At 42.5% G+C, this 23,386-nt stretch overlaps 2 protein-coding genes across 4 annotated transcripts in view; both read left to right on the top strand.

Moving 5' to 3' along the window:
• Positions 1 to 15,772, top strand: part of LOC123018203 (elastase-1-like) — a 21,506-nt gene extending 5,734 nt beyond the window's left edge. The window contains exons 5-7 of the mRNA XM_044420060.1: positions 76 to 239; positions 1,634 to 1,808; positions 15,576 to 15,772. Of these exons, the coding sequence (XP_044275995.1) occupies positions 76 to 239; positions 1,634 to 1,808; positions 15,576 to 15,772 (536 nt within the window). The remainder of the gene's footprint in view (positions 1 to 75; positions 240 to 1,633; positions 1,809 to 15,575) is intronic.
• NCOA4 (nuclear receptor coactivator 4) lies at positions 4,576 to 23,197 on the top strand. Of its 3 annotated transcripts, none has more exons than XM_044420341.1 (10): positions 4,576 to 4,700; positions 16,581 to 16,732; positions 17,416 to 17,556; positions 17,748 to 17,836; positions 18,291 to 18,399; positions 18,847 to 18,915; positions 19,339 to 19,482; positions 19,655 to 20,638; positions 21,137 to 21,226; positions 22,010 to 23,197. In XM_044420341.1, exons 2-10 carry the CDS (start codon positions 16,589 to 16,591, stop codon positions 22,013 to 22,015), a joined length of 1,776 nt encoding a protein of 591 aa, XP_044276276.1. In that variant the 5' UTR covers positions 4,576 to 4,700; positions 16,581 to 16,588; the 3' UTR covers positions 22,016 to 23,197. The 3 variants fall into 3 exon arrangements, with proteins under 3 accessions (XP_044276276.1, XP_044276277.1, XP_044276278.1); XM_044420342.1 differs by lacking the exon at positions 4,576 to 4,700 and adding an exon at positions 15,787 to 15,876; XM_044420343.1 differs by lacking the exons at positions 4,576 to 4,700; positions 21,137 to 21,226; positions 22,010 to 23,197 and adding an exon at positions 20,942 to 20,958 and having other exon boundaries at positions 19,655 to 20,659.
• The last annotated feature ends 189 nt before the right edge of the window (positions 23,198 to 23,386 follow it).

Raw genomic sequence — 23,386 nt, 5'->3', positions numbered from 1 at the left:
ATAAAAAGGGTTCCTTGCAAGTTTTTATCTGGGGTAGCAATGTCTTTGCTCTTTTTTATATTTTATGTATTGAAGGTGGGAAAGAAAACTTCACTCTCTCCGAGGTTTTGAACCAGGCTCAGTTACCAATCATAGACTTCCACACATGCCAGCTCAAGAAATTCTGGGGAGACAAAGTCCACTTGTCAATGATCTGTGCTGGACTGAAAGATACTGCAGGGTCTCCTGCTGCCTGCCAGGTACAGCAACCAGCTCTCAATTCAGGGCCTTTCCAGCCAATGTTTTATGTGCCATCAGTGGAGAACGTTCTCTTGGGAGGCTGCTTTTCACGGGTGCCTTCACACTAAGCACTGAAGGGGGAACTGCCATGCTGTGTGTGGAAGACAGTTGTCAGGCCTGAAGGCAGTGTTTTCTTTATACGTACAGTGCAGCAGCGAAGTTCAGTATCGTTCCTCACCGGGCAGACGTTCCGGTCACAGTAGCAGGAGATCATTCTGCGCCCTGTGTACACCGTGAACCCGTTGAGGCAATTTTCTTTGTTTGAGACTATTAATTAGATCTCCCCCCACCCTGCCCATGTGAAAGTATATTGTTGCTGGTAGCCAAGGCCTAGCAGCCGCACATTTCCATGCATCATTTCCACTGAACTTCGCTGCAGCCATGGCCGCCTTGGAAGAAAGTTGCAAAGCAGTGATATAGAAGATAAGTACCCGTGAGCACTACAGAGTTCCTTTCTCTTCTTCCGGCAAGTAACAGCAAACTATTACGGAATAGGGGCTGCTTCCAGAACAGATGTCAGAGTTCTTCCGCAGGCCTACATCCTTGCATATCCCTTTTTCAAACACTAACCACTTTCTCTTGTTGAGAATTCTGCCCAGAAGTGTGTGGAGGTTTTAACTTTTGATGCTTAAAAGTTAATGTGCTGCTACTGATAAGCCCATTTCCAGTATATCACACATGGCTGTGCTTACTCAGGAGCAAGCTGAATGGGATACAAGAGAACTATAAACAGAATTTCCCAGTCTCAGAAAGAGGCTAACAAGAGCTGGGCAGGCAGCGACGGTGAGATGTTATGGCACTAGAGAAACAAGGTTTAATCCTCCCCAGCAGCATTTTCTCTAGGTTATCTCTACCCCACCAGTTCTTATTTGCTTTATTTGTCCTTGATTATCTTTGCTATTTGAGGTTCGGGTTGCATCTGTGGCTTGGAGTACCTTCTAGGAGCTCTGGCTGATGTCCCAGCTCTGGCCCTATCTTGACAGGGATAGCCTGGCTACATTAGTCTACGCTCCAGTCATCTCTGAGTTAGATTACTGCAATGCACTCCCTGTGGGGCTGCCCTTGAAGATAGCATAGAAGCTGCAGCTGGTGCAGACAGGAGCAGCCAGATTAATGACCAGGACCTGCAGGTCTGAACATGTAAGACCAGTTCTGGCCCACTTGCATCGGCTGCCCGTATGCTTCTGGTCCCAATTCAATGTGCTGGCTGTGATTAAAATTTTAAAGACTGGTAGAAGTTCCTAATCAGTGTTCTCTCAGGTTACCTCTAGACTGACACTTGCTTCTAGCCACTGAACGCCACGGGTACAAGAATGCCATGTTTCATCCCTTGGGCAATCTCTTCTTCTTCCAGGGAGACTCGGGTGGCCCACTTCTTTGCCAGAATGGGAGAGATACGTGGGAAGTCCACGGAGTCGTTAGCTTTGGACCAGTTGGGTGTCAGCTGCAGAACAAGCCCACAGTCTTTACTAGAACATCTGCGTATATTTCTTGGATTGAAGCTATCAGGATGCAGGATCTATTTTTTTGTAACGACAGGAGAAACAAGGAAAATCCCTAAATATTAATAAAATCATTTGTAAATGCAGGAATGTGTGCTTAATTTAATACTGGGATATGATTTGGGGAAATGAGGTGAGAACCAGATCTTCAGGTCCAGCCCCACAACTTTGCCTACAAATTATATTATACCAGCTAGAACAGGAATGAGGCCTGCAGGCCTGCATGCCCTTCACTTGGAGAAAGCCCCCCTGATATAGAGGGCTTATATCTGAGCAGTCAAAAAGAAGCTGGAAGCTGCATTTTTGCACTGGACTGAATGTACACGCAGTACAATGGGCTTGAAAATGCCAGGTTAGTTTGAGGAGAAGTAAAGCAGGGCTCCTTCTGCAGGTACTGGGGCCTGGAAATCAATAAAATCAGGCAATCAAACTAAACAGTCTTGTAGAAGAACATGAGTGTTGCACTAGGAGAGCAAAGCGACGCTCAAGATGTGGCAAGAAAAAATTATCCTATAATATCCTTGAGCGAGAAACGCCTGGTGATTCTGAAAAGGAAGAGGCACTCATGATCATATTGCAAATATACATTGTTGACTGGCACACACCAAAGAATGTCAGAAGACCCATTTATTTATTTATTTTTGGATTTATATCCTGCCTTTTTCTTACAAAGGGCTCAAGGCAGCTAACATCATTCTCCTCCTCCATCTTATCCCCACAACAACAACAACCCTGTGAGGTAGGTTGAGTTGAGAGTCTGTCACCCAAAGTCACCCAGTTGACTCCATGGCTGAGCGGGGACTAGAATCCAGGTCGTCCGAGTCCCAGTCCGATGCTCTTCACCACTACACCACACTGCCTCTCATGTGTGGCTTTATAGACTATTTATGGCTTTACAGACTACAGCAAAACACTGTTTGGATCGCAAGAAGCTATGGATGGTCTGGAGAGAAATGGATGTGCCTCAGCACTTGACTGTCTTGATGCATCACCTGTGTGCTTCCAAGCCCAATTCAAGGTGATGATTTTCAACTACCAAGCTGTACATGGCTTGGGATCAAGCTACCTGATGGAACATTGCTCAACACTGGAAAAGTGAAGAACTACCCACCGACAAACTGATTCTAAAAAAGATCCTGGGCTGTGCAGAAATGGATAGACTTTATCATTGAAGGAGAAGGAAGATACTTTGATCAAACTTGGGACTCTTTTTACTATTGGCTAGAGAAACGGGACTTCACATAGATTTAAATATGTTTGTAAGTTATCATAAATGGAAAAAGAAGGGTGTGGGGGCTGACCCAGCATGCCCGATATGTTTGATGATGTTGTTTTTTAGTTTTTCTTTGTTTTTTAAGATTATAATTTCAAATAAAACTTATTTTTTTTAAAAAAGCTACCTGATGGAACACAGCTCCCAACCTGAATCTGTCCAGACACTATGCTCAACACAGTGCGCCAAATGCCACCTCCATGAGAGGCTTGGAGGGGGGCAATGAGAAGACCTCCTCAGTGGTAGCCCCCTTTCCATGCCCAAATTATGGAACAGTATCTCCCTGTAGGTGCACCTGGCACATCCTTTTGTCATTTGTTTCAGCACCAGGTTAAGACTGACCTCTGCTCCTTTGTTTAATGGTACCTAAGGTGGGATTTATGTCAGCAATCTTTTTAACACATTAGCAGTTTCACCAAACTTGTCTTTAGTTGCTTACATTGCTTTCAGTTTTGCATAATCTAAATTTATGTGGCCCTTCATGATCTATCTCTGTGGGTTATAATTGCATGAATTGTTGTGAACTGCCCCAATTACTTTTGGCTGTTGGGTGGTATATGGCTCAATTCAAGGTGCTGGTTATTACCTATAAAGCCCTTAACGGCTTGGGACCTGGATACCTAAAGGAACGCCTTCCGGGAACCCTCCGTGAAAGCCATTAGGAGGCAAAGTACCTGGAGCAGGGCCTTCTCTGTGGTGGCACCCCGTCTATGGAATGCGCTCCCCAGAGAGGTCCGCCTGGCGCCATCATTATTTGTTTTTCGGTGCCAGGCTAAGTCCTTTTTATTTAAACAATATTTTAATAACTTTTAACATCAGTTATATAGGTTTTAATCTGCAGCCAGGGTGGATCTGGATTTTATTTGTATTATGTTTTATTTTCCTATTTACGTAAGCTGCCCTGAGGCTATGCAAAAGGACAGCATACAAATATTCTAAATAAATAAATAAATGAAACAAATACCAGTGTGGTGCAGTGGTTAAGAGAACAGATCTGTGACCCGGGTGACCCAAGTTCCAGTCCCTGCTCAGCCATGAAGCCAACTGGGTGACTTCGGGCCAGTCCCAGACTCTCAGCCCAGCCTACCTCACAGGGCTGTTGCAGGGATAAGACTGAGAGCAGGAGGAAGAGGAGGATGTAAGCCGCTTTGAGTTCTTTGTAAGAAAAATGCGGGATACAAATCTGATGAATAATGCTGTGTTTCCCCGAAGACTGGGTCTTATATTAACTTTTGCTCCCAAAGATGCACTAGGGCTTATTTTCGGGGAAACACGGTAGATAAAAACAACCACGAAGACCAGTTTTCCAATAGCGTGAAATCCCTGCACCGCCGCCGAAACTGCCGCCAGCCACCGCTCTCCGCAGCTCCCGAGCGGAAACGGAAGTAAGAGACATAGTGCCCATACTTGGGGCTGCGACTTCGGAGGTCTCTACTGCGCACGGCTGAGTTTTTCAGGGCCAGCCTCGAGCTCAACGGGCGGGGGCGGTCGCGGGCCGTCCTCCGACACTTCCGGGACCTAGTCTCGAGCTCGCGAGAACGCCTCCCTTTTCCGGCTTGAGCCTTCTGAGGTGAGGTCGTTCTCTGCCTGTCCGTCCGGCTCGGGGACTTAGGACTTTCCGCCGGCCGCCGTCTGCAGCTCGCCCGGTGAGTCAGACTGTGGAGCACGGAGGAGAGAGCTCGGGCGGAGGCCGCGCCGGCAGCGGCTCGGGTGCCGTCATGATGTCTCCCCGCACCCCCTTCGGTCAGCTCTCGACCGCGGGGGCGGGGGGGGGGGCTGGTTTGCTGAGGCCCTTTGCCGGTACTATGATGCCACGTAGGAAGGGCGGACACGTGTCCGGCTCGCTGCTAACTTGCAGCTGCGTGTCCAATTTATCCCCCGCCGCCGCTTTTATATGTTTTTTTCTCCATTATGTAACAGCTGAACTCGTAAGCTGTCTCTAGTGGCGAATGTGAACACCCCAATTAATTTAGGTCCCATCTTGCTAATTTGTGCTGGGGAAGTAGCTTGAGTTTCCCTCTCCCCTTGCTTCCCCAAGCCCCACAGCACGGGATTTGCTACGGCAGGATCTGGGCTCGGATCTCAATGTAATGATGCATCCTCTTGTAGACTTTGCATCCCTGCCCTTTCCCCTCCATCCTGCTCTGCTCCCATCAGAAAAAAAATGATGCCCTTTTGCCACATAGAATTAAAGGGAGGGTTAAAGGAAGGAGTTATGCCTTCAGCTTTGAATGCATAAATACAAAGCTGGACACGATTAAGCTGAAATGAAGCATTTTTCAGTCTTAACTGATACCATTGAGAGAAAGTTAAACGTGTTTGGTTCTGTGATTTGTGTCATTAGGAATAGAAGCTTGACTAAATGGTTCCTGCTCCTTTCCCCTGTATTTTAAAAAAATTCATGGCTTCCTAGAAAATATGACCAGTGTTCTTGAACATAGTCTCTCACTTTACAGGGTTTCCTGTTTCCATCAGATTACGTTAAAGGTATTACATTAAAACAATGTGAATTGTCATTTACTGGAAAATATTTTCTATCACGTTGACACCGAACTTTTTTTGTTTGTTTGTTAAGCTATCTGATCCATGTACAGCATGCATTCTGCTGCTTACTAGTGAGTTTTTCACCTTTCCCATAGTAAGGAGAAATCCTGTTTGCATGTGTTCATTCATTTAATAATAGTTGCTATTCATTGTCAGTGATGCTATTCGGCTGGTCAAACGGTGCAAGTGAGAAATGGCCAAGCTGTTCTCAAAGATGATGAAAATGCCGTTTCTTCATTTCGCTGTGCTGCTTATGGGCCTGAGCATGAAACAATTCCACTTATTGCACACAAAGTTCAAATCTGTCTCTGCTGTCTGGATTTATCTGGAACCTTTGTCCTTGTGAAGGGCTCTTGAGAGGAGAGCAGCTACTGCACACCGCCTGGAAAGTAGCCGTATTTTTCTGGTGGGTGAAGAAGATGAAGAAAAATAATCTCTAACTTGTAGCTATGGGGAGAGCCAGTGTGATGTAGTGGTTAAAGTAGAACTGGGTAGACTCAGATGGAGCCTAACCTATCCTCACAGGAGGAAATGTGGTGGACTGTGTATGCTACTTCGAAAGCTAGGCTATAAATATAATAATGCAGTGTTGCTGTGTCAAACAGTTGGACTTTTTCCTGATAAGAAAGTATTTTCTGAAAGTTCATGGGTAGCTTTTTCCAGTCTGTGTGCAAAGGAATTAGGAGGCAGTGGTGATGGCAGCATCAGCTGGGAATGCAAAAATCACCAATCATTCATTGGTGTTAATGAATGATGAAGTGCTTTGGGATCTCACAAGTAGCAACTGAGAGTTTAATAAGGAAGCTGCAAAGGAAAGTCTAGTTGAAGCTATGATCAGAACTGTAACTGTTCCCTTGGCCAACTGTCAGAACAGGTCAGGTTAGGTTTTCTGACAAAGAAACAGAACTTCACTGGCAGGTGCCATACTGTATGATTCTTTGTCAACATGATTGCAGTATAAGTCTCTGGAATGAACTTGTTATTCAAACTGCTGAGTCCACTCTGGCTGTTGTAGTTCCGACCACCTCTAGCAGTTTTGTTATTCTCCGGGCTAACCTGCAGCTGGGAATGCTGTGTTAGATCCTTGGCTTGAGTTTTGCACATTTGCTGCTGCAGCTGGGACTGTGAGGCATAGATAGAAATTCTGGCTCCTGCATGGGGGATGGCTGATGGAACATACAACTGCAGGACAGTAAAAGGCTGCTTGTGTAAGTCAGTGAAACACAGAGAAAAAGAAGAGGTGAAGAATAGAGGGAAGCAACTTACTTATTTCATTTTTATACTGCCTAATGGCTGAGGCTCTCTAGAAGGTTAAATGCTTAAAAAAGCAAAAATAAAATACATAAACATACTTAGCAATTGCAACGGAATCAACATAGTGGTGCAGAATAAACTGCAGTATTTTAAAGGAAGGAAAAACGTTACTATGTTCTTGGTAATATGTCGTAATGTGTATCAGTCTTTGAAAGGGTGAACTTTTTTCGGTATAGTAATACCTTTAAATGATTTCTGCATTTTAATTTAATACTATTTCTAGTTAGTAGAACTAAGGGAACTTGAAGCAGGAAAATAATGAAAGCCGAACCCCCTTAAGCAGTAAGTTAAAGTACATCTGCCTGCATTGTAAAGCTTGTTGAGGAAGCTCCAAGTGCACACTGGAACGGAAAAAATATCCTTTTAGCTACAGCCTTCTGTGAATTGGGAGTCATCTGCATCACAATACAGGAAGTTAAGCTTGTGGGAAATAAAGAAGCTCTGGTATGCAAGATAATACACTTCCTGTGTATGCCTAAGGATCTCTGGATCCTCTCCATGCATCCTAGCATGCATTCCACCATCCACATATACCAGAGCATGAAGATAAATGTTTTTGCAAACTGCATTTCCTATTAAAAAAACTTGCAGTATAAATCAGGAGTCACTTTTATTGATCTTGCATATTTCTTATTCCCATGTCTACTCACATATTTATTTCTACTTCCTGTACTTTGGCCTGTATAGGGAGCAAACGAAGGAACTAGATATAGAGTTATCATTCAGTGATAAATATGTCTTGAAAGCTGAATTGTCTTGTTGGTATATTGGTGAGTGTCTTTGCTTGAAGCCTTTGGGTTTTGTGGGGTGGTTTCTGAGGTGTTGTGTTGCAGCTTTTATTTACTGATGGTTGATACTCTGCCTCTTTGCATTGGATTAAAGGAGAAGATAATCAAAACAGAACAAAGTTCTTTATTTTATTAAAAACAAGTGCCATAGTGAATCAGACAAAGGTCTTCTGCTTTCTTTGGTCTCTTAATAAAAACACACAAATATGGAAAACTGGCAGTCATAAAGTAGGTGACTTGATGATGCAGCAATAATATAATCTTATGTTTATGAGTGTACAAAGAATGTGGTCAGGACACCTTTTGGGCTCTATGTATTTTGAAGATGATGTGGGATTTACAGCCTTTTTACAGTGATTTGTTTGAAGAACCACACAGAGGATTATGCTTCTAAAATCAGCTGCAAGAAGCATAAACAAGCATGATTACTTTTTGTTCTCCTTGTGGGAGCACATTCTGTGTGTCATTGCAATGGAGTTGTAATCCCCTCCCCTCCAGCATTCATGGACTAGTTGGGATGGGAGACTTCAGTTTCTCCTTATTTTATTAGAAATTATAATTGTGTGTTAGTATAACAACCTGTATGATTTTTTTGGTCATAAAACGTTGCTGTGCAGTGCTTGATTGCACGTTGCCTGGGGTAGGGTGTGTGTTTTGATAGCAAATAACTGCTTATCTGGGGTGGCACTGGGGTGGCACTGGGCAGATTTTTATTCTTCAGGGCTACAGTAACTAACAAGTCATTCTGTGGCTTGTAAATCCATTTGTGCTTTATCATATTTTACTTGCTATGGGTGCGGTATACTCTTGTACTGTATACACTGAATGCAATTGCATGATTTGGAACTGTTGCAATAAAACAAGCAAGGATTGTGATGGGTTCTACAGACAAACCATGATTTTCAGTAATGGAGTAAAAAATACTTACACCTGCCACGTGTATTTATAAAATGTGCATAGGGGCATCTCCTGCCTCCTGCAAAAGAAAGTTTGTGTGCAAATGTACACCTTTTCAGTCCATGAATCAAACTGGAGTTGCTGGTCCTGCAAAAGATTAGGAAGCTTCTCTTAATAGATTTGCTGGTTTGGTGGTTACAGGGCAGGATTGGGGATGTGGGAGGTCTGAGATCTAGTTCCCAGTCAGCCAGGAAGCTCATTGGATGACTTTGGGCCAGCTGTAGACTCAGCCCAACCCTGTTATTGTTTATTGCTGGCACTTGTATGCCACCCCATAGCCAGAAGGCTCTCTACCTCGCAGGGCTGTTGTAATGATGAAATTAAGCTAGGGAAGCAGTTTTGGGTTCCGCACAGGACAAAAAAGGCAGGATGTAAATGCAATGCAATAATAACTGATTCATAAGAGATTATTGACCCGTTTGAATCTACCTTCTGGTGTTTTATGGTTAAAAAGCCGATTAGGGAAAAAGGATTGGGAATAAGTGCTTGGCTTTAGCTTAATGAAATAGAGCCTAAATTTACTTAAATGTTCTGCTGGACTATCTGTGTTTTTGTGTGTAATGACAAGCTGCTGCTTGTTAAAATAATTTAGTTCTGTATGGGGATTATGGGGGATATAGGTGCTCCAGTAATGTAGCTCTTTAGAACTGCGTTTGCATAGTTCCAAAACAATGTAGAAGGAACATCAAATGAACTGTTAGCAGATTTATTCATGGAAACACTCTGCTTTTTTGTTTTCTTTCCTTTTTTCAGCTATATCATGTGAAAGGGAAACTTTGTGTTTCAGAAGTCAAAGTTCCTCTTGTGTAGGCATGTAGTGAACCTCAAATAACATCTAGAGAGGGGCTTTTTGAAAATGCTTGTAACTACTTGTTCTACTACATTTGATTTTCAAATGCTTCAAGAACACAGTGATAACACAAAACATATTAAGCCAGTTCAAAAGTTTGTGAAAGCTTTTGAGTTCTTCAGAATTTATAAGGCAGAATTACAAAGAAAACAACCTTCCTGATTCAGGATTTCCAAAGAACTTCAAATGCTTGCACATTTTTATGACCTTTGAGTTAGCCTAATAAAGGAATTATGCTAATAAGAGTTTTAGAATTTTTGTTTTGGCCAACATGGTTGTGTTCACTTTTTGTATAAAAGGCAGCATGTGTTTCAAGTTAAGCTCTGCTGCTTTTGGGAACCCTTTGACTCATCTTGCCTATTTAATTAAACCATTTGTTTATTACTGTACCTTTAGTCCTATTCTGACTAGAGATAGGGGCTGTCTGGAAAATTTTGCATTAGAACATTTTCTGAAACTTTCCAGAAAAAAATTACTTGATTTGCATTGCGAAATTATTGGCTTGCATTGTGGAGAAAAAAAATTGATGCCTAGATCCCCCATGGTATTTCTGACCATTGGCTGTACTGGCTGGGACTTGAGTGGAAAATGTCAAGGGCACCAGATTGGAAAAAGCAGTGTAATGTAGCACACTTACCATACTTTGCTTGTATTTACCGAACAATATGACTATCCTAAGTTAATTTTTTTATCCTAGCATGCCAGAAATATTTGACCTTGAAGTACTTTAGAAGAAAAATCAAATGTTTAAATATTATTTAGGATTTTTTTATTGGACACTTGCAAGTACTTCCCTTCCTTTTTAAAATGTTATGCGAAAATAGGGTAGTGAAAACTGCTGACAGTAGTACATTTTAGCTGCACAAAGGATATGCTGACAACTACTCAACTATTTCACTAGATTTCAATTCTCTTCCACTGGAATAAAGTACCTTCAATTTTGTTGATGTGGCTTGTTTGTTCGATTTCACATTGGGGCATATATGTATTTTAAAGGCATATAGATATTTTCTTATATACCTACTATAGAATAATCACCTGCAAAACATAAAGTACAACACTGAAACTACTAGTGTTCCAGTATTCATAACTAAGTCCAGACAGTTCAAAATTTATAAATAGGAGGTATCTTTGAATGCAGCTAACTTGAGAGACTTGGGAGATTGCAGGTGGCACAGTGGTTTGAACCGCTGTGCTGCTGGGCTGGTTGATCGAAAGGTCGCCTGTTCGAATCTGCACAACGGGGTGAGTTCCTGTTGCTCCGCCCCAGCTCCTGCCAACCTTGCAGTTTGAAAGCATGCAAATGCAAGTAGATGAAAAGGCACCACTCCGGTGGGCAGGTAACAGCGTTCCGTGCACTTCAGTGTTTAGTCAGGCCGGCCACATGACCACGGAGACTGTCTGCGGACAAACGCTGGCTCCCTCCTAGGAAACGGAGATGAGCACCGCCCCCTAGAGTCAGACATGACTGGATGTAAGGTCCAGGGGAAACCTTTACCTCTAACTTTTAACTTGGGAGAGGAATAGGGAATATAGCATTTGTTTCTGTATCCTTATCTGGTAATTTCTAAACAGCTTATCATTGAAAACTGCATATGTGTCATTTTACAATTTGGATGTGTTAATGGACCACTAGATGTCTAACACTGGAGAACTTACATCTCTCTCATATTCCAACCAAAATACATTTCAGTAGTTCACATACTCAACTGCTAGTAAAGTGCAGTCAACTGAAGTGTGCTGGATATGTAAACCTACCCCTAGATCCCACTTAGTACAGAGTGTAATAGCTTTAGACTTGGTTTTTACATGACAATATAAAATAGCAGTCTTTTGCTAGCTGTAAAGGATTGTGTCCTTAATGCTGGAGGAAGTATGTCTTTTACAGTTGCTTTTTCGGGCTATTTAAATGCACTGAAAGCAAGTGAGAAATAAGAAAAAAATCACAGGTGATCAGAACAGATGTCCAGAAATTACTTACCAAGCTGTTCTGCTGACATGATCAAAGGTAGCCTTGAAGAGGAAGGTCTTCAAGGTCCAACCAAATGCCAGAGTTGAAGGGGGAACATGTATGTGAATTAAAAGGGAATGTCAAGATGGGACTACTGCTGAGAAGGCCCTGTCTCTAGTGCATGCCAAGCTTTGGGGTCTTAATGTGGAGCACTCAAGGACATAGAAAAAACCATGCTGAATCAAAGCACAGTGGTTAATTAGTTACCTGTGGGAAGGTTACAAGTAAATGAGTTCAGTAGCACCCTTCTGCTCATGGATCCCTGAGATAGATTATAGTATGTGTATGACTGGGCTGCATGGGTGGATTTTTAAGTGGAAAAGTCCCTTAGTGCAGGTGTGGAGAATGTGGACAGGTGGTGTTTAACACCACCACTCATCAGCTCTAGCCAGCATAGACTGTGGTGTTTCTATATTGTTAGTTGTCCTTTATCATCCCCAGAAAAGGTATAAAAACTAGGTAATAAGAACATTTTTATTAAAAAGACTAGAGATGAAAAATACCTGGAAATAATGAAACCATGGGGAAATGTTCCTGTAACCCTCTGTTCAGCACACCAATTTCCTCCATTTCCTATTAAAATTATTGAACTAATGCATCATTTACTGATATTTAGGGATGCTCAGTTTCCCAGCATGTGAGCAGAGTGACCATAACATAATATGGAAGAAGGCATGCACTCTTGAAAGTTTGGGTTTTGTTCTATGCACTGGTGTTGAGTTTGTTCTGGTTGCTGTAGCAGTCAAATAATGTTCTTATTTAAAAACCACGTGTAAGGAACAAAAAGCACTGTAGGTTATTCTAGCAGTATCACAAGATTCAATGGAACATTCCACTTACATTTCTCTATTTTGGAATGAACTTTGAAGTTTGGGTCTATAGAATTCACTGCCACAATTTTAAATAATGTTCTTTATTTATTTTATTTTATTTATGTATATCCTGCCTTTTTCCTACAAAGGGCTCAAGGCAGCTTACATCATTCTCCTCCTCTATCTTATCCCCACAACAACAACCCTGTGAGGTAGGTTGGGCTGAGAGTCTGTGACTGGCCCAAAGTCACCCAGTTGGCTCCATGGCTGAGTGGGGACTAGAACCCAGATCGGCTGAGTCCCAATCCCATGCTCTTAACCACTACACCACACTGGCTCTTAATTAGACCTTACTACTAAGAAATGCTGCCCTGGCTTGATGGACCTTTTAACTGCTGCCAGTGAAATTAACCTTCTTTGCCTAAAAGAAACCAAGCAGCCTGGTTCCTTATAGACATGGGATTGATAGTACCATGAAAGATTACTTTTCAAAATGAACAAAAGCTAGGATATTCATAAATTGTTTACGAAGTTAATAAAATGTCACTGTTCAAATAACTTGAGATTGCTTAAATGTTTTTCAATTACATATAGTTGCTTACCATTCCTAAGGTGTCTTTCCTAGTTAAAAAAAATATTAAAAGCTTTTCAGTTCAGATTTACCTGAGCTCAAGGCCTCAGATAAGGTTTAGTGGCTTCCGTAAACTTGCTTAGAAATAGGAACAGATGCTGTATGATAGTCTTTCCCTGCCTCCAGTTTTTCCCACTTCTTCTGTCCTCTAGAACTCCTCACTTGCTTCAGGGACTACTTACTGAAGTTCCCTTGGGTCAGACATTAAATAGGTTCCTAAAACATGTTCTGAATAACTTGGCTTGTTTATATGGTTATTATGGTTGGTGCATTAAATTTAAAAGTGTGGTTTATTTAGATAATAATTCCATATTTACTTAACAGAGTTTACTTTCAAATGACTTTAAATATAATGGTAATTTTGTGAGCAAACTAAGTTATGCTCCTTAAGTTTTATTATGTATAAAGGCTGCTTTATGTTCTCTCCAGTCTGATGCCCTCTGACTGTTTTAGACTATGGAACCCAGCATTCCTGATCATCGGCTATGTTGCCTGAAGGAGGTGGGAGTGGAAACTCAAGATATCTAGAGGATATCAGGTTGGGGAAGGGTTTCCTAGACTGTCAAAGTGAATTGGCTCTGTTAAAGAGCTCTGAACAGTCTCCTGTATTTCTTGTTTTTAAACATCTCCAGAATTTCATTTTTATGGAAAAAGGGAAATGGCTTTACAAATTTTATATCACAAAGTTCAGCAATGCCAATGTTGGCCTTAATGCATGACATTGGTTCAAGAAAATGTATGCAAGAACATGATTTTGGCAACAGTTGTTATTAGAACATCTAATCTGCAACACGCCCTTACAAAATCAGACAGATTCTGTTTGCCAAGCAGTATGAAACAAACAACAAAAGTATTACAAGTTTGTCTGTTTTTGAATTAGGGAAGGTATGTTATGTAAGAGAGACAATGGGATGCATTGCAACATATTGCGGTTTTAAATTGGTAGATGGATATGAGCTTGATCTGCAGGCAAAACAAACCAAACCCAGATTTAGATAATTGAACACCTGGAACAAAAGGGGAGGATTACCACCTTGCAATCATTTTGCTAGCCAATACAAATGTTTGGTAACCAGACTAGTAAATGCTGCATTGGACAAAATTGTTTATATTTGGTGTCAAAAATGCTTAATGGGTTCAATGTTATTTTCAGTGTTAGGCCTTAATTGACTTGACTGCTGTTGTTCAATCACAAATCTGATTAATTTGTGATCCTGGATCTGTCTAAAATTTAAACTATTGCAGTGAGAAGTGTGAGTGGAGTGGCGGAAACAATAGGAAGGGACACAGTTGCGGCTACTGCATATATACCCAATGTTGCCTAGCTAAATACTAATTGCAAAAAGTTTTGCTGTACCTGATTTTTTTTATGCGGGGGGGGGGGGGTCAGTTCATTGCACTAAACAGTGTGGAGGCAAACCAGTCTGTGTAGTAGTGTGTTGGCTGGAAAGGCTCAAATTTGCACTCAGCCTAAACAACCAGGCATGTAGCTGTAAGGCTGAAAGGTAGTGGCAGGGGTGGGTGAGAATAATCTATTGGTTTGATCTCCTTGTTGTAAAGATGGAATATAAAATACCATATTATTTAGCCATTGTGTTTGCAGACTAGTTTAGCAGCTCTGTCTTGCTCATGTTTTTCCTGGAGTGTTTGAAGATGCTTTGCCACACAGTTCCATTTAGGGTACAACGTTATGTATGGTTAGCCAGGAAAAAGACCTACAACTCTCAGCATGCTCCAAATCAGCCTTGTTTTCTGTCTGAACACGTGCTCCAAGTGGCTAAACCATCGCCAGTATTGGCTCCTGCACTGCTGACAAAATGAAGCTGTTACATACCAGGCCAAAACATGTTGTTTCCACAACGTTTTAAGGTTTAAATTGTTGTTTCAGTTGGTGTTTTATAGCTATGCTGTGCTTCATTTTATTTTATTGTAAGACCACCCTGAGACTCTCAGTAACAGGACGGTATAGAAAAGTTTCAAATAAATACCATGAGAAGAAAAACTCACTGGAGAAGATAATCACGCTAGGGAAGGTTGGAAGGTAAAAAATGAGGAAGATGAAATATGAATATGGATCAATTCCATCAAGGAAGGCACAGCTTCCAGTTTATGAGAGCTTAACATGGCTGTTACGGATAGGACATTTTGGAGAGCATCCCTCCATAGGTTGCCCCAAGTCAGAGCCTACTTCAATGCACTAACCACGAACTCGCTCGTCTGACAACGGGGCCTCCAGCAGAAATGCACCCTTGCCTTGCTGCCTGTGGCATCTTTTAGTAGAAGATGCCCGGGACTGAACCCTGCGTTTATTCACAGCATGCAAAGCCGAATCTTCTTCTGCCAGTGGCCCTTGAGGAACTCTTGCTTGCCGATGTCTGCCGCCTTGCAGCGTGCATAGGCTCGGGGTGGGGCATCTGAAGGTCTGCTGAGCAATCTGTAGCAAAACCCGTCTCATGTGAACAGGCGGGTTTAACGAGCCTTGCACCTACGTGCCCTCGCAAGCTGTTCGGCGGCTTAAGATAAGAGGCATGTCGGAGGGCCCCTTCGCGGAGGGAGGCGCTCGCCTGGCCCGCGCAAGGGGCGGGCCCCGCTGCCGATTCGGCTGCGCTCGCAGGCCCGGCCGCTCGCTCTTCGCCCTTCCTGAGCGCCGCCCGGCCGCCGTCCTCCCGCGGGCGTTGCCGGGCGGCTTGCCAGCTGCCCGCCCCTGCCGACGTGCGAGCCTCCGTCCCGGCCGTGGCGGCGCTGGCCACGTGGGCGCGGGGAGAGGCCTGGGGGCGGGCCCGGAGCCGGTGCTGCGACGCCGGCCCTTAAAGCGGCCTGGCGCTGCTGATAGTTTATCTTGTGCTGCAGCGGACGGCTCGGTGGCTGGGCAGAGGCTGGGGCTCATCTTCGCGAGGAGGCCGAGAGCAAAGCCGGTAGGCGAGTTACTGGGGCGTGCAGGGCGGTGGGAAGAAACGGGCTGCGGCCCTGTGCGCGCAGTTTGCAGTTAACGCCCGCTGAATGGAGGAGGATTACCGCCTGGACAAGCTTGCATTAGATCGGGAAATGGGTCAGTTGGTTGAGGGTTTTGACCGGAAGGCTATAATCCTGTGTAACCTTGGGAACCGACTTCATCGATCTCAGCAGGGGTTATTTTGAGTAAACATAGCAGTGGGCTGCAGAAGTTTCATACTTGCGTTTCCCGGTGCTTTATGCAGTTCTCCCCGTGTTAAAAAAAAAACCCCTCTCCTGCGTTTGGAATTCCTTGAAGAAACAGATGTGTGAATGGTGGAGATGTGGCTTCTTTACTTGGGTCCACCAGACTTGTGCACTTGTGCGCGTATCTGACAGCAATGTGCAGATAACTTTTTTGTGGGTTGTCCAAGACTTACAATGCTGGAGGGTTAGTCAGCCTAGGAGGCTGGAAAAGAGAAAGACAGGTACTGATAGTAGAGGTAGGTTTGGGTTGCAAGAATCCTTGGAAAAAGTTACAGGGGAGCGGTGCTTGAAATGAGTGGTTGGTGAGGAAGCCTGTTTCAATGGTAAAAACAGCAATGCACAGTCTGTTACCATTTGCATTCTTACTTAACAGGGGAATAGCTTAGATTATGTTGTGCATTTTTCTCTCTTTCATTTTTAGAATTGTCAATGATGATCCCACTCCAAGAGAGAAGTGGAAGCTCTTGCAGTAAGGAGCCCCTTGACAAGTGTCTTCAGGCTAAGAAGGAGTTAGAGGCAGCAATTGCTGGAATAGTCAAGGCTGAGCAGCAAGTTAAGGACAACTGGAGAGAGGTATTTGAATTACACTTTTAAGCCCATTCCTTGAAACCTCAGTATCTTGCAGAGATGATCTTAATTCATCTTCATGTGTAGTACAGACTTTTACGAAACCAGCAGTAGTTCCTCCTTTGCAAATCTTGTTTGTTTTACCATTGCTAACCTTTTCATATAGATAGAATAACATAGATGCCTGGAAGGCACGCTAATCTCCCTAATCCAAGTTGTGTGGCAGAACTTCTTGTGTTAGTCTAGGTGATTTTTTAAATTGCTACAAAAGTTAGAAATACCCATTACAGTTGTTATGTAAACTGTAAATAACTGCACATTGGAATTAGAAGGATTCTAATCAAAGGAATACACAAGAGCATAAGTACAAAGCACCATCACTTTCTGCACTCATTCCCAAACCACACTGAGAGAATAGTGTAGTTACTGAAGTCCACCTACCAGTGGCTGACAGGAGAAGCAATACCTGGCTGGAGATTGTCTCTCACTGTGGGAATGCAGTCCTCTCCCTTGTGCTGGAGGGATCCACAACTGGACAGAGTATAAAATTGTAATGATGTAAACAAGAGGCTTCAATAACTTGGGATAGCACGTAGCCAAATGTGGTTTTGTGATTTCAGTTTCAGGCACAGGCATGGCTTAGATGGAACATGCACAGACGTTGATTGGGTGTTGCATTTATCTTGCAGGTGAAAGCCAAGATCCACAGCTGCATAAGTCGCCACTTGGAATGCTTGCGCAGTCGTGAAGTGTGGCTGCTTGAGCAGGTAGATCTCATCCAGCAACTGAAGGAAGAAGCCTTGCAGCAACAAGCACAGCAGCTCTCTTGGGTAAGGTCTAACTGTGCACTTGATTCCGTTTATGCATGTGATCTGGAACTTGCAAAAGCTACAGTTGTGTAGCCTTGAGATTGTGCTGCTGGTTCATGACATCAGAACACAGCTCCATTTTTAAGCCTTGCTGATGTTGGTGCATTGAGGTTCTTGGTTAGTTACATAATAATATTTTGTCTATCTTGCAGTTGTTGGGACAATTCAGTTGTCTCATTCACCAGCTAGAACAACCTCACAGTAATGACCTTGCAAATCAAATCTCGGTGTGCTTGGAAAGGTAAGCAATTTTACAGGATTCAGTTAGTTATTACAGCTTGATGTTGGGCTTCAAATTATTTCAAATGCATGAAATTATGACATTGCAAACTCCATATCACTTTCTGTAAAAGAGAATTAATTTGATTTCTTAATAGGTTTCTTGCGAATACTGAACCTGAGCTTTAAAAACTGTGACCCTCTTAGAAGATTGCTTACAGTCAGTATGGGAATATAAACATCTATTTCTGTGGATTGCATTAGAATAGAGTTTTAATGATTTGGTTGAATCCTTTGTGCAATACAAAATGGATCAGTTTGTTCTTGTTACAAATCTTTGCAGCAAGATCAGCTTGAGTAGTGTCTTCTTTAGCTTGGGGCTGTGGGAAATATTTTGTGCTAATGATCCACATTCTTGAACACTTCATGAATTTTATTCAAACTCTTGACCAACACCACACTGTTTTCCCTTGCAGATTAGGCAGTTTAACTCTCCAGCCAGAAGAATCTTCCATCTTGAACTTTGAGGCGGATGTGCCATTCCTTCGCCAGGCCATAACATCCTTTGGCTCAATCACAACAATGGTAAGTAGAAGGGCTTTTCTCAAGGGTAGCTTCGTTTCATGTAACTGTCACTCGGAAACACAGAATCATCAGTCCAAAGATCCCAAGGAGCTGCATAGGGTTATATGGGAGCTCAGTGTCACCTCTTTTGGTTTGAACGGCAGGTAATCCTACCCGAGACTGCAGGCTGCTTCTGTATCGCCCATCAGCTTCAGAAGCAGTTTGACTTGGGGAGGTGCTATTTGAAGGAAGTATAAAAGGTCTGCCTGTACTCAGAGAACTAGCTGCAAAGCTCTGGATCCTAGTGAGTGACTGTCGTGTATATTAGTTTGTAAATCACAAACCAATACGTATTTGGCATCAAATTATGTTACCAGCTTGACATAGGAATAATTTTAAAATTTCATTGAACAGTTACGGCTAGTAAATTTAACATAATTCTGGGTTTGTTTGTTTTTTTAACACCAGGCCTCTGACAATGACTGTGCCCCTTGGATTTCTGTGCAGAACTGTCCAGTGATGGCGAAATATGAACAGGTAAACAAATTGTCTATCACAAATTTAATTGCATGTTGACAAAAGAACAGAAGCACTGTCTTATGCTTTCTATGGCTTGAGGTCTTCTGGCTTGAGTAGCAGAATGTAGTGTTGATCAGAGATGCTGCATGAGACGAGTTTGCTCTGATAGTCTAGCTCCCAGATTACCCTAAGTGTTTGTGGGTTTCATCTGTGGCGAGTGCCTGGAATGCTCAAAGACATAAGATTTGGTCTTATTTCATGGCGTACTTGGGTGCAGCTCTTTGACATGGCTGAATATTCAGTTCTTAAAGATAGCACTTCAGATTGTAAATGTGTAATGTACAAATTGTAGAATTGTCTTTCTGTACTTCTGAGATTTAGTAATGCTTTAGTCCCTTCTTAAAATGTACAAGGCTAAACTTGCTTTTATGGTATTGGCAGAAACCTTTGTATGGAAAAGTGGGCTGCCCACTCTCCGACTGGCTTCTAGGAAGCAAACCTGCTAATGCCTGCAGTGGTCCATATGTTCCTAGTAGCAACCATAAGGACTGGCTGTTGAATACACAAGTACGAGAGACCTTTCAGGTATAGTCTTATAACTGCATTAATTGGGAAACAGGATGTTCTAGCAGGCTGGAACTGGGGTGGAACTCTTCCTATGTTATCATTTTCATTATGCTGAGGTACCAATTGCCCCAATGCTAGAAAATGTTTGTTTGATTGAGCTAAACGTCTTGTGTGTGTCTGTGTTTGTTAGGATTCAAAGTCATCCAGAGAGTGTTACTTGGAGAATGCCTGGGGAGATCTGAAAGACTTGGAAAACTGGCTCCTACAGAACCAGCAAAAGGTTCCTGAGAAAATGGATTCCCGCCGACGTAAGAGTTCCACCTCTACAATTGACTCCTGCTTTTCCATTGAAAAGATAGATGAACTGGAGATCTTAGAGCAAGAAGAAATGGATCTTTCTGACTGGCTACTTACTTCTCCTGAATCAGAAAATGGTGGCTCAGAGGAGCGGTGGAAGGATGTGTTTAAGCCTTTTAGGGAGGAGTATAAGATCAGTGATTGGCTCCCCAAAGCCGACTCTTGCAATAATTGCTGTGGCAGTCAGGCAAAAGGCATAGAGATAGAAAACCTGGGCAATCTTAAGTGTCTCAGTGAGCACACTGAAGTGAAGAAATCACCCACCAATGAAGCCTGGCTTCTGCAGCCCTCTTTCAAAGTAGAAGATGTGTGTAGAGCTAACGAGTCATGCACTAGCTTTTCGGAATGTGTGTGTGATGAAAACTGTGAGAAGGAAGCTCTGTGTAAGTGGCTACTTAGGAAAGAAGGCAAGGATAAAAATGGCATGCCCATTGGTCAGGTGCCTAGCCCTGCCGCTGAGCCGGAGGAACCTAAACCTGAAGTGAACATCTGGCTTCATCCTTCCCGACAGCCAGCAGAACAGGTAGCTGCTTCTACAGTGAAACAAGACAGCCGTGAAGTTGTAGATCCATTGAAAGAACTGCTTGAAACCCCGTTATCAACATGGTTAGTCAAACCAGAAGTCAAAGCATTGAGCACAGAGGAGAAATCAAGCAGGGAGAAAGCAGAAATGAGTTGCAAGGGTTCTCTTCTGGAGTTTCTGGAACCATTCCACCTCCCTCTTAACATAACCAGCTGGTTGTTGCCTTCAAAGAATATAGAGACCTCCAGCCAGCCTCAAGTGGAAGACAAATGGCTGTTGTGCAAGAAGACACATGTATGTATAATGTTTAACTACTAACTTCTCTGGGGCCTTCTCTGCGGTGGCGCCCCACCTATGGAATGTGCTCCCCAGAGAGGTCCGCCTGGTGCTGTCATTTGCTTTTTGGCGCCAGGCGAAGATCTTTTTATTTAAAAGTTATTTTAACTGTTACTTTATTATTATTGTATTTATAGATTTTAATATATATAGCCAAGATGGTACCAGTTTTTAAATTATTGTATTTTTTATTAATGTTGTGAGCTGCCCTGAGGCTTTGTTGCGATGGGGGCAGCATAGAAATGTTTTAAATAAAATAAATAACTTAATATATTAAGGATGACCAGTAGCACAGCATGCGTTCAGAAGCACCTCTGATTTGCCATCTGTGGTGAGCAGCACATCTTGTTAAGATAGCTTTCTTGTGCATCTGTTAATTGTTCAAAGACACAAGATTAAGATAGTAAAGCTGTCTACAGTCCAGATGCAGTTTAATGGGGAAATCTGTTTTTACAGGACTGTGCCCTTCCTACAGTTTGTGACCTCTTTGCCTGCATGAAGTTAAATGGAGATAGAGAAAATTGGCTGTACCGGACTCCTTTACAGGTAATCATTCATAGTTCCCATTTCCTATTCAAGCTTAAGAGTCTGAACTCTGTCCTTTGATTGCCTGTTTGCTCATCTGTAAACATCCCAGGTTCCTGAAAGAATGGTTTAACACCTCTTCAGCCTGTGTGAGGCTTGCTACAACTTCTGAATCGTTAGATCTGTAACTGTTACCTTTCTCTGTTGTTTCTGCATCATGCCCCCACTCCTTCATACACACAGGCTTAAAAAAAAATATTTTTGCGCATCTTTCATTAATCCAACTGAATGGGAAGTGCTCTACGCGTATCACTTCAAAACAAGGAGTGGGGCTTGTGGCTATGCACACCTGGTGTTACAGACTTGTGGTGGCATCTGTGTACTAGGTCTAGGGCTGAGTAATAGGATGCTTCAGGAACGTAAGCATTCATTCCCACTGGAAGGGGTGGAGAAACCGTTACCTCGCATGCCTTTGAACCTGGCTGCCAGCACCTTTTGAGTTCTTCAGGAGGGAAGGGAACCATATCATGGCTCCTCTGTACAGGATGATACAGCCTGGGAGGCTCTATACTCCCAAACATCTTGGTTAAGAAGGGACTGCCCTCCCCTCTTTTTGACAGCACTACATAGGAATGGCCAATCCTACAAAATAGGTACATGGCCTAAAAATTTGGACTGAGTGATACATGCATGCATTGAACCTTTCCAGAACATTGTGTTGTTGCAGAAACTCAGCAACAGCAAAATGTTTCTAGTCAAGCTTCTGCCTTGTTTTAACATGTGAATTCTGACTTAATTTTCTAGATGTGAAAAACCTGAACCATTTGAAACAATTCACCTTTCTGCTGATCACCGCACATTTGTACTGAATGATTGCAGTCTTCCGCATTTATAGTTTGTGTGTGTTATCTGCTTATTCCAAGCATTTAACTCCGATTCTAAGGCTATTATGTAGCTGAATCATGGCTGCAGAAGTTGGGCTATGGAGTCAACTTGTACCACACAGAAGCAACGGCTCCATTGAATGCATTTCATGGACTATGACATGGAAGAGCTTTCCCTAGCTTGACACTTGGGAGTCCCTTAAAATTGTGAAATTTGATGCTATGAAATAACTTTCTGATATTTGGACTATACCCATAATAAAGTGTCTCTTGCTTTCTGTTCCCAGGGGATGTTGAGTGTCTGATAAGTCAGTAATCTGAATTTAAATTGAGAATTCTATTTGGCAGCAGTTTGTAAATGAGGAAAGATCTCACTTCAATCCAACAGCTTCTGATTATAAATAAATTAACACTGAAGGCCTTATTTAGTGGCTCTTATGCAACAATTATGTGATTCAGAGCTGTGTATTATTTTCTTCACTAAAAATGAATCCTATGCCAAGCATATCAATGAAGGCTGCCAGTAAATTTGGTGCCATCTTGTTTGATGTGGGAAATGAACTTGAAAATTGACCAGAGTGGACGAAGGCTTTTACATTTGTTTTAAAGTCAAATGTATGTCATACCCTGCCAAGAGTATGTTTTATGTATCAAATAGAAACTTTATTTAACTGGAGTTTCTTTTAATTTCATATACTCTTCGAGTGTCTTAACATGTTTAGATTAAGTAGCTTTGGTGTTCAGGGTAAAGAAAATGTTGCTTTAATACTGAACTTTAATACCACTTGCCTAATGTCCTGTGGCATGGAGGCATTTCTGATAAAGCTCTGATCTTGAGCACAAAATCTTATGTTTAAGATGTTCTTGGCTTAGCACAAATATACTTTAAGTGATTGGAGCTACTAGGCCTTCCACAGCAAATGGGTATTATTGTCACATGTCCATTTGCCCTTGACTAGTGCTGGAATGGTTTCAGCCATTTATTGAAATACAGCATTGAAAGCTTAATGTATTCTTAAGATTACTAACTTGGAATTGGTAATAAATCAAGCCCTTGCTGCCTCCTTGACGCTGATGAAGTCTCCATTAAACCATTGCTGTGAACAAACAAGGCCTCCTGTTTACATGAATCTGTCTCTTCAGAGCTGTATTTGGTGTTTGTGTGTGACTCTTCACTTGCCTCTGTATTCCTAATTGCCTTGCTTCTAGTAACAAGACTTCTTACACAATTGGAACACTGACACTTCCAGACAGTCTTGGAGTTTACAGGCTACACAGCGCTCAGCTACTGAACAAC

The sequence above is a fragment of the Varanus komodoensis genome, unplaced genomic scaffold, assembly GCF_004798865.1.
Source record: "Varanus komodoensis strain SLA01 unplaced genomic scaffold, ASM479886v1 scaffold11, whole genome shotgun sequence".
Classification (NCBI taxonomy): Eukaryota; Metazoa; Chordata; class Lepidosauria; order Squamata; family Varanidae; genus Varanus; species Varanus komodoensis.
This window is presented reverse-complemented; position numbering and strand designations above follow the sequence as displayed.

What these genes read in the sequence shown, in the direction of transcription:
- NCOA4 (XM_044420341.1), top strand. Translation starts at nt 16,589, where the DNA reads ATGATGATCCCACTCCAAGAGAGAAGTGGAAGCTCTTGCAGTAAGGAG. An exon ending in ATCTCGGTGTGCTTGGAAAG is followed by an intron (nt 17,837 to 18,290) that starts GTAAGCAATTTT and finishes TTTCCCTTGCAG; the next exon opens with ATTAGGCAGTTTAACTCTCC. An exon ending in TGATGGCGAAATATGAACAG is followed by an intron (nt 18,916 to 19,338) that starts GTAAACAAATTG and finishes TGGTATTGGCAG; the next exon opens with AAACCTTTGTATGGAAAAGT.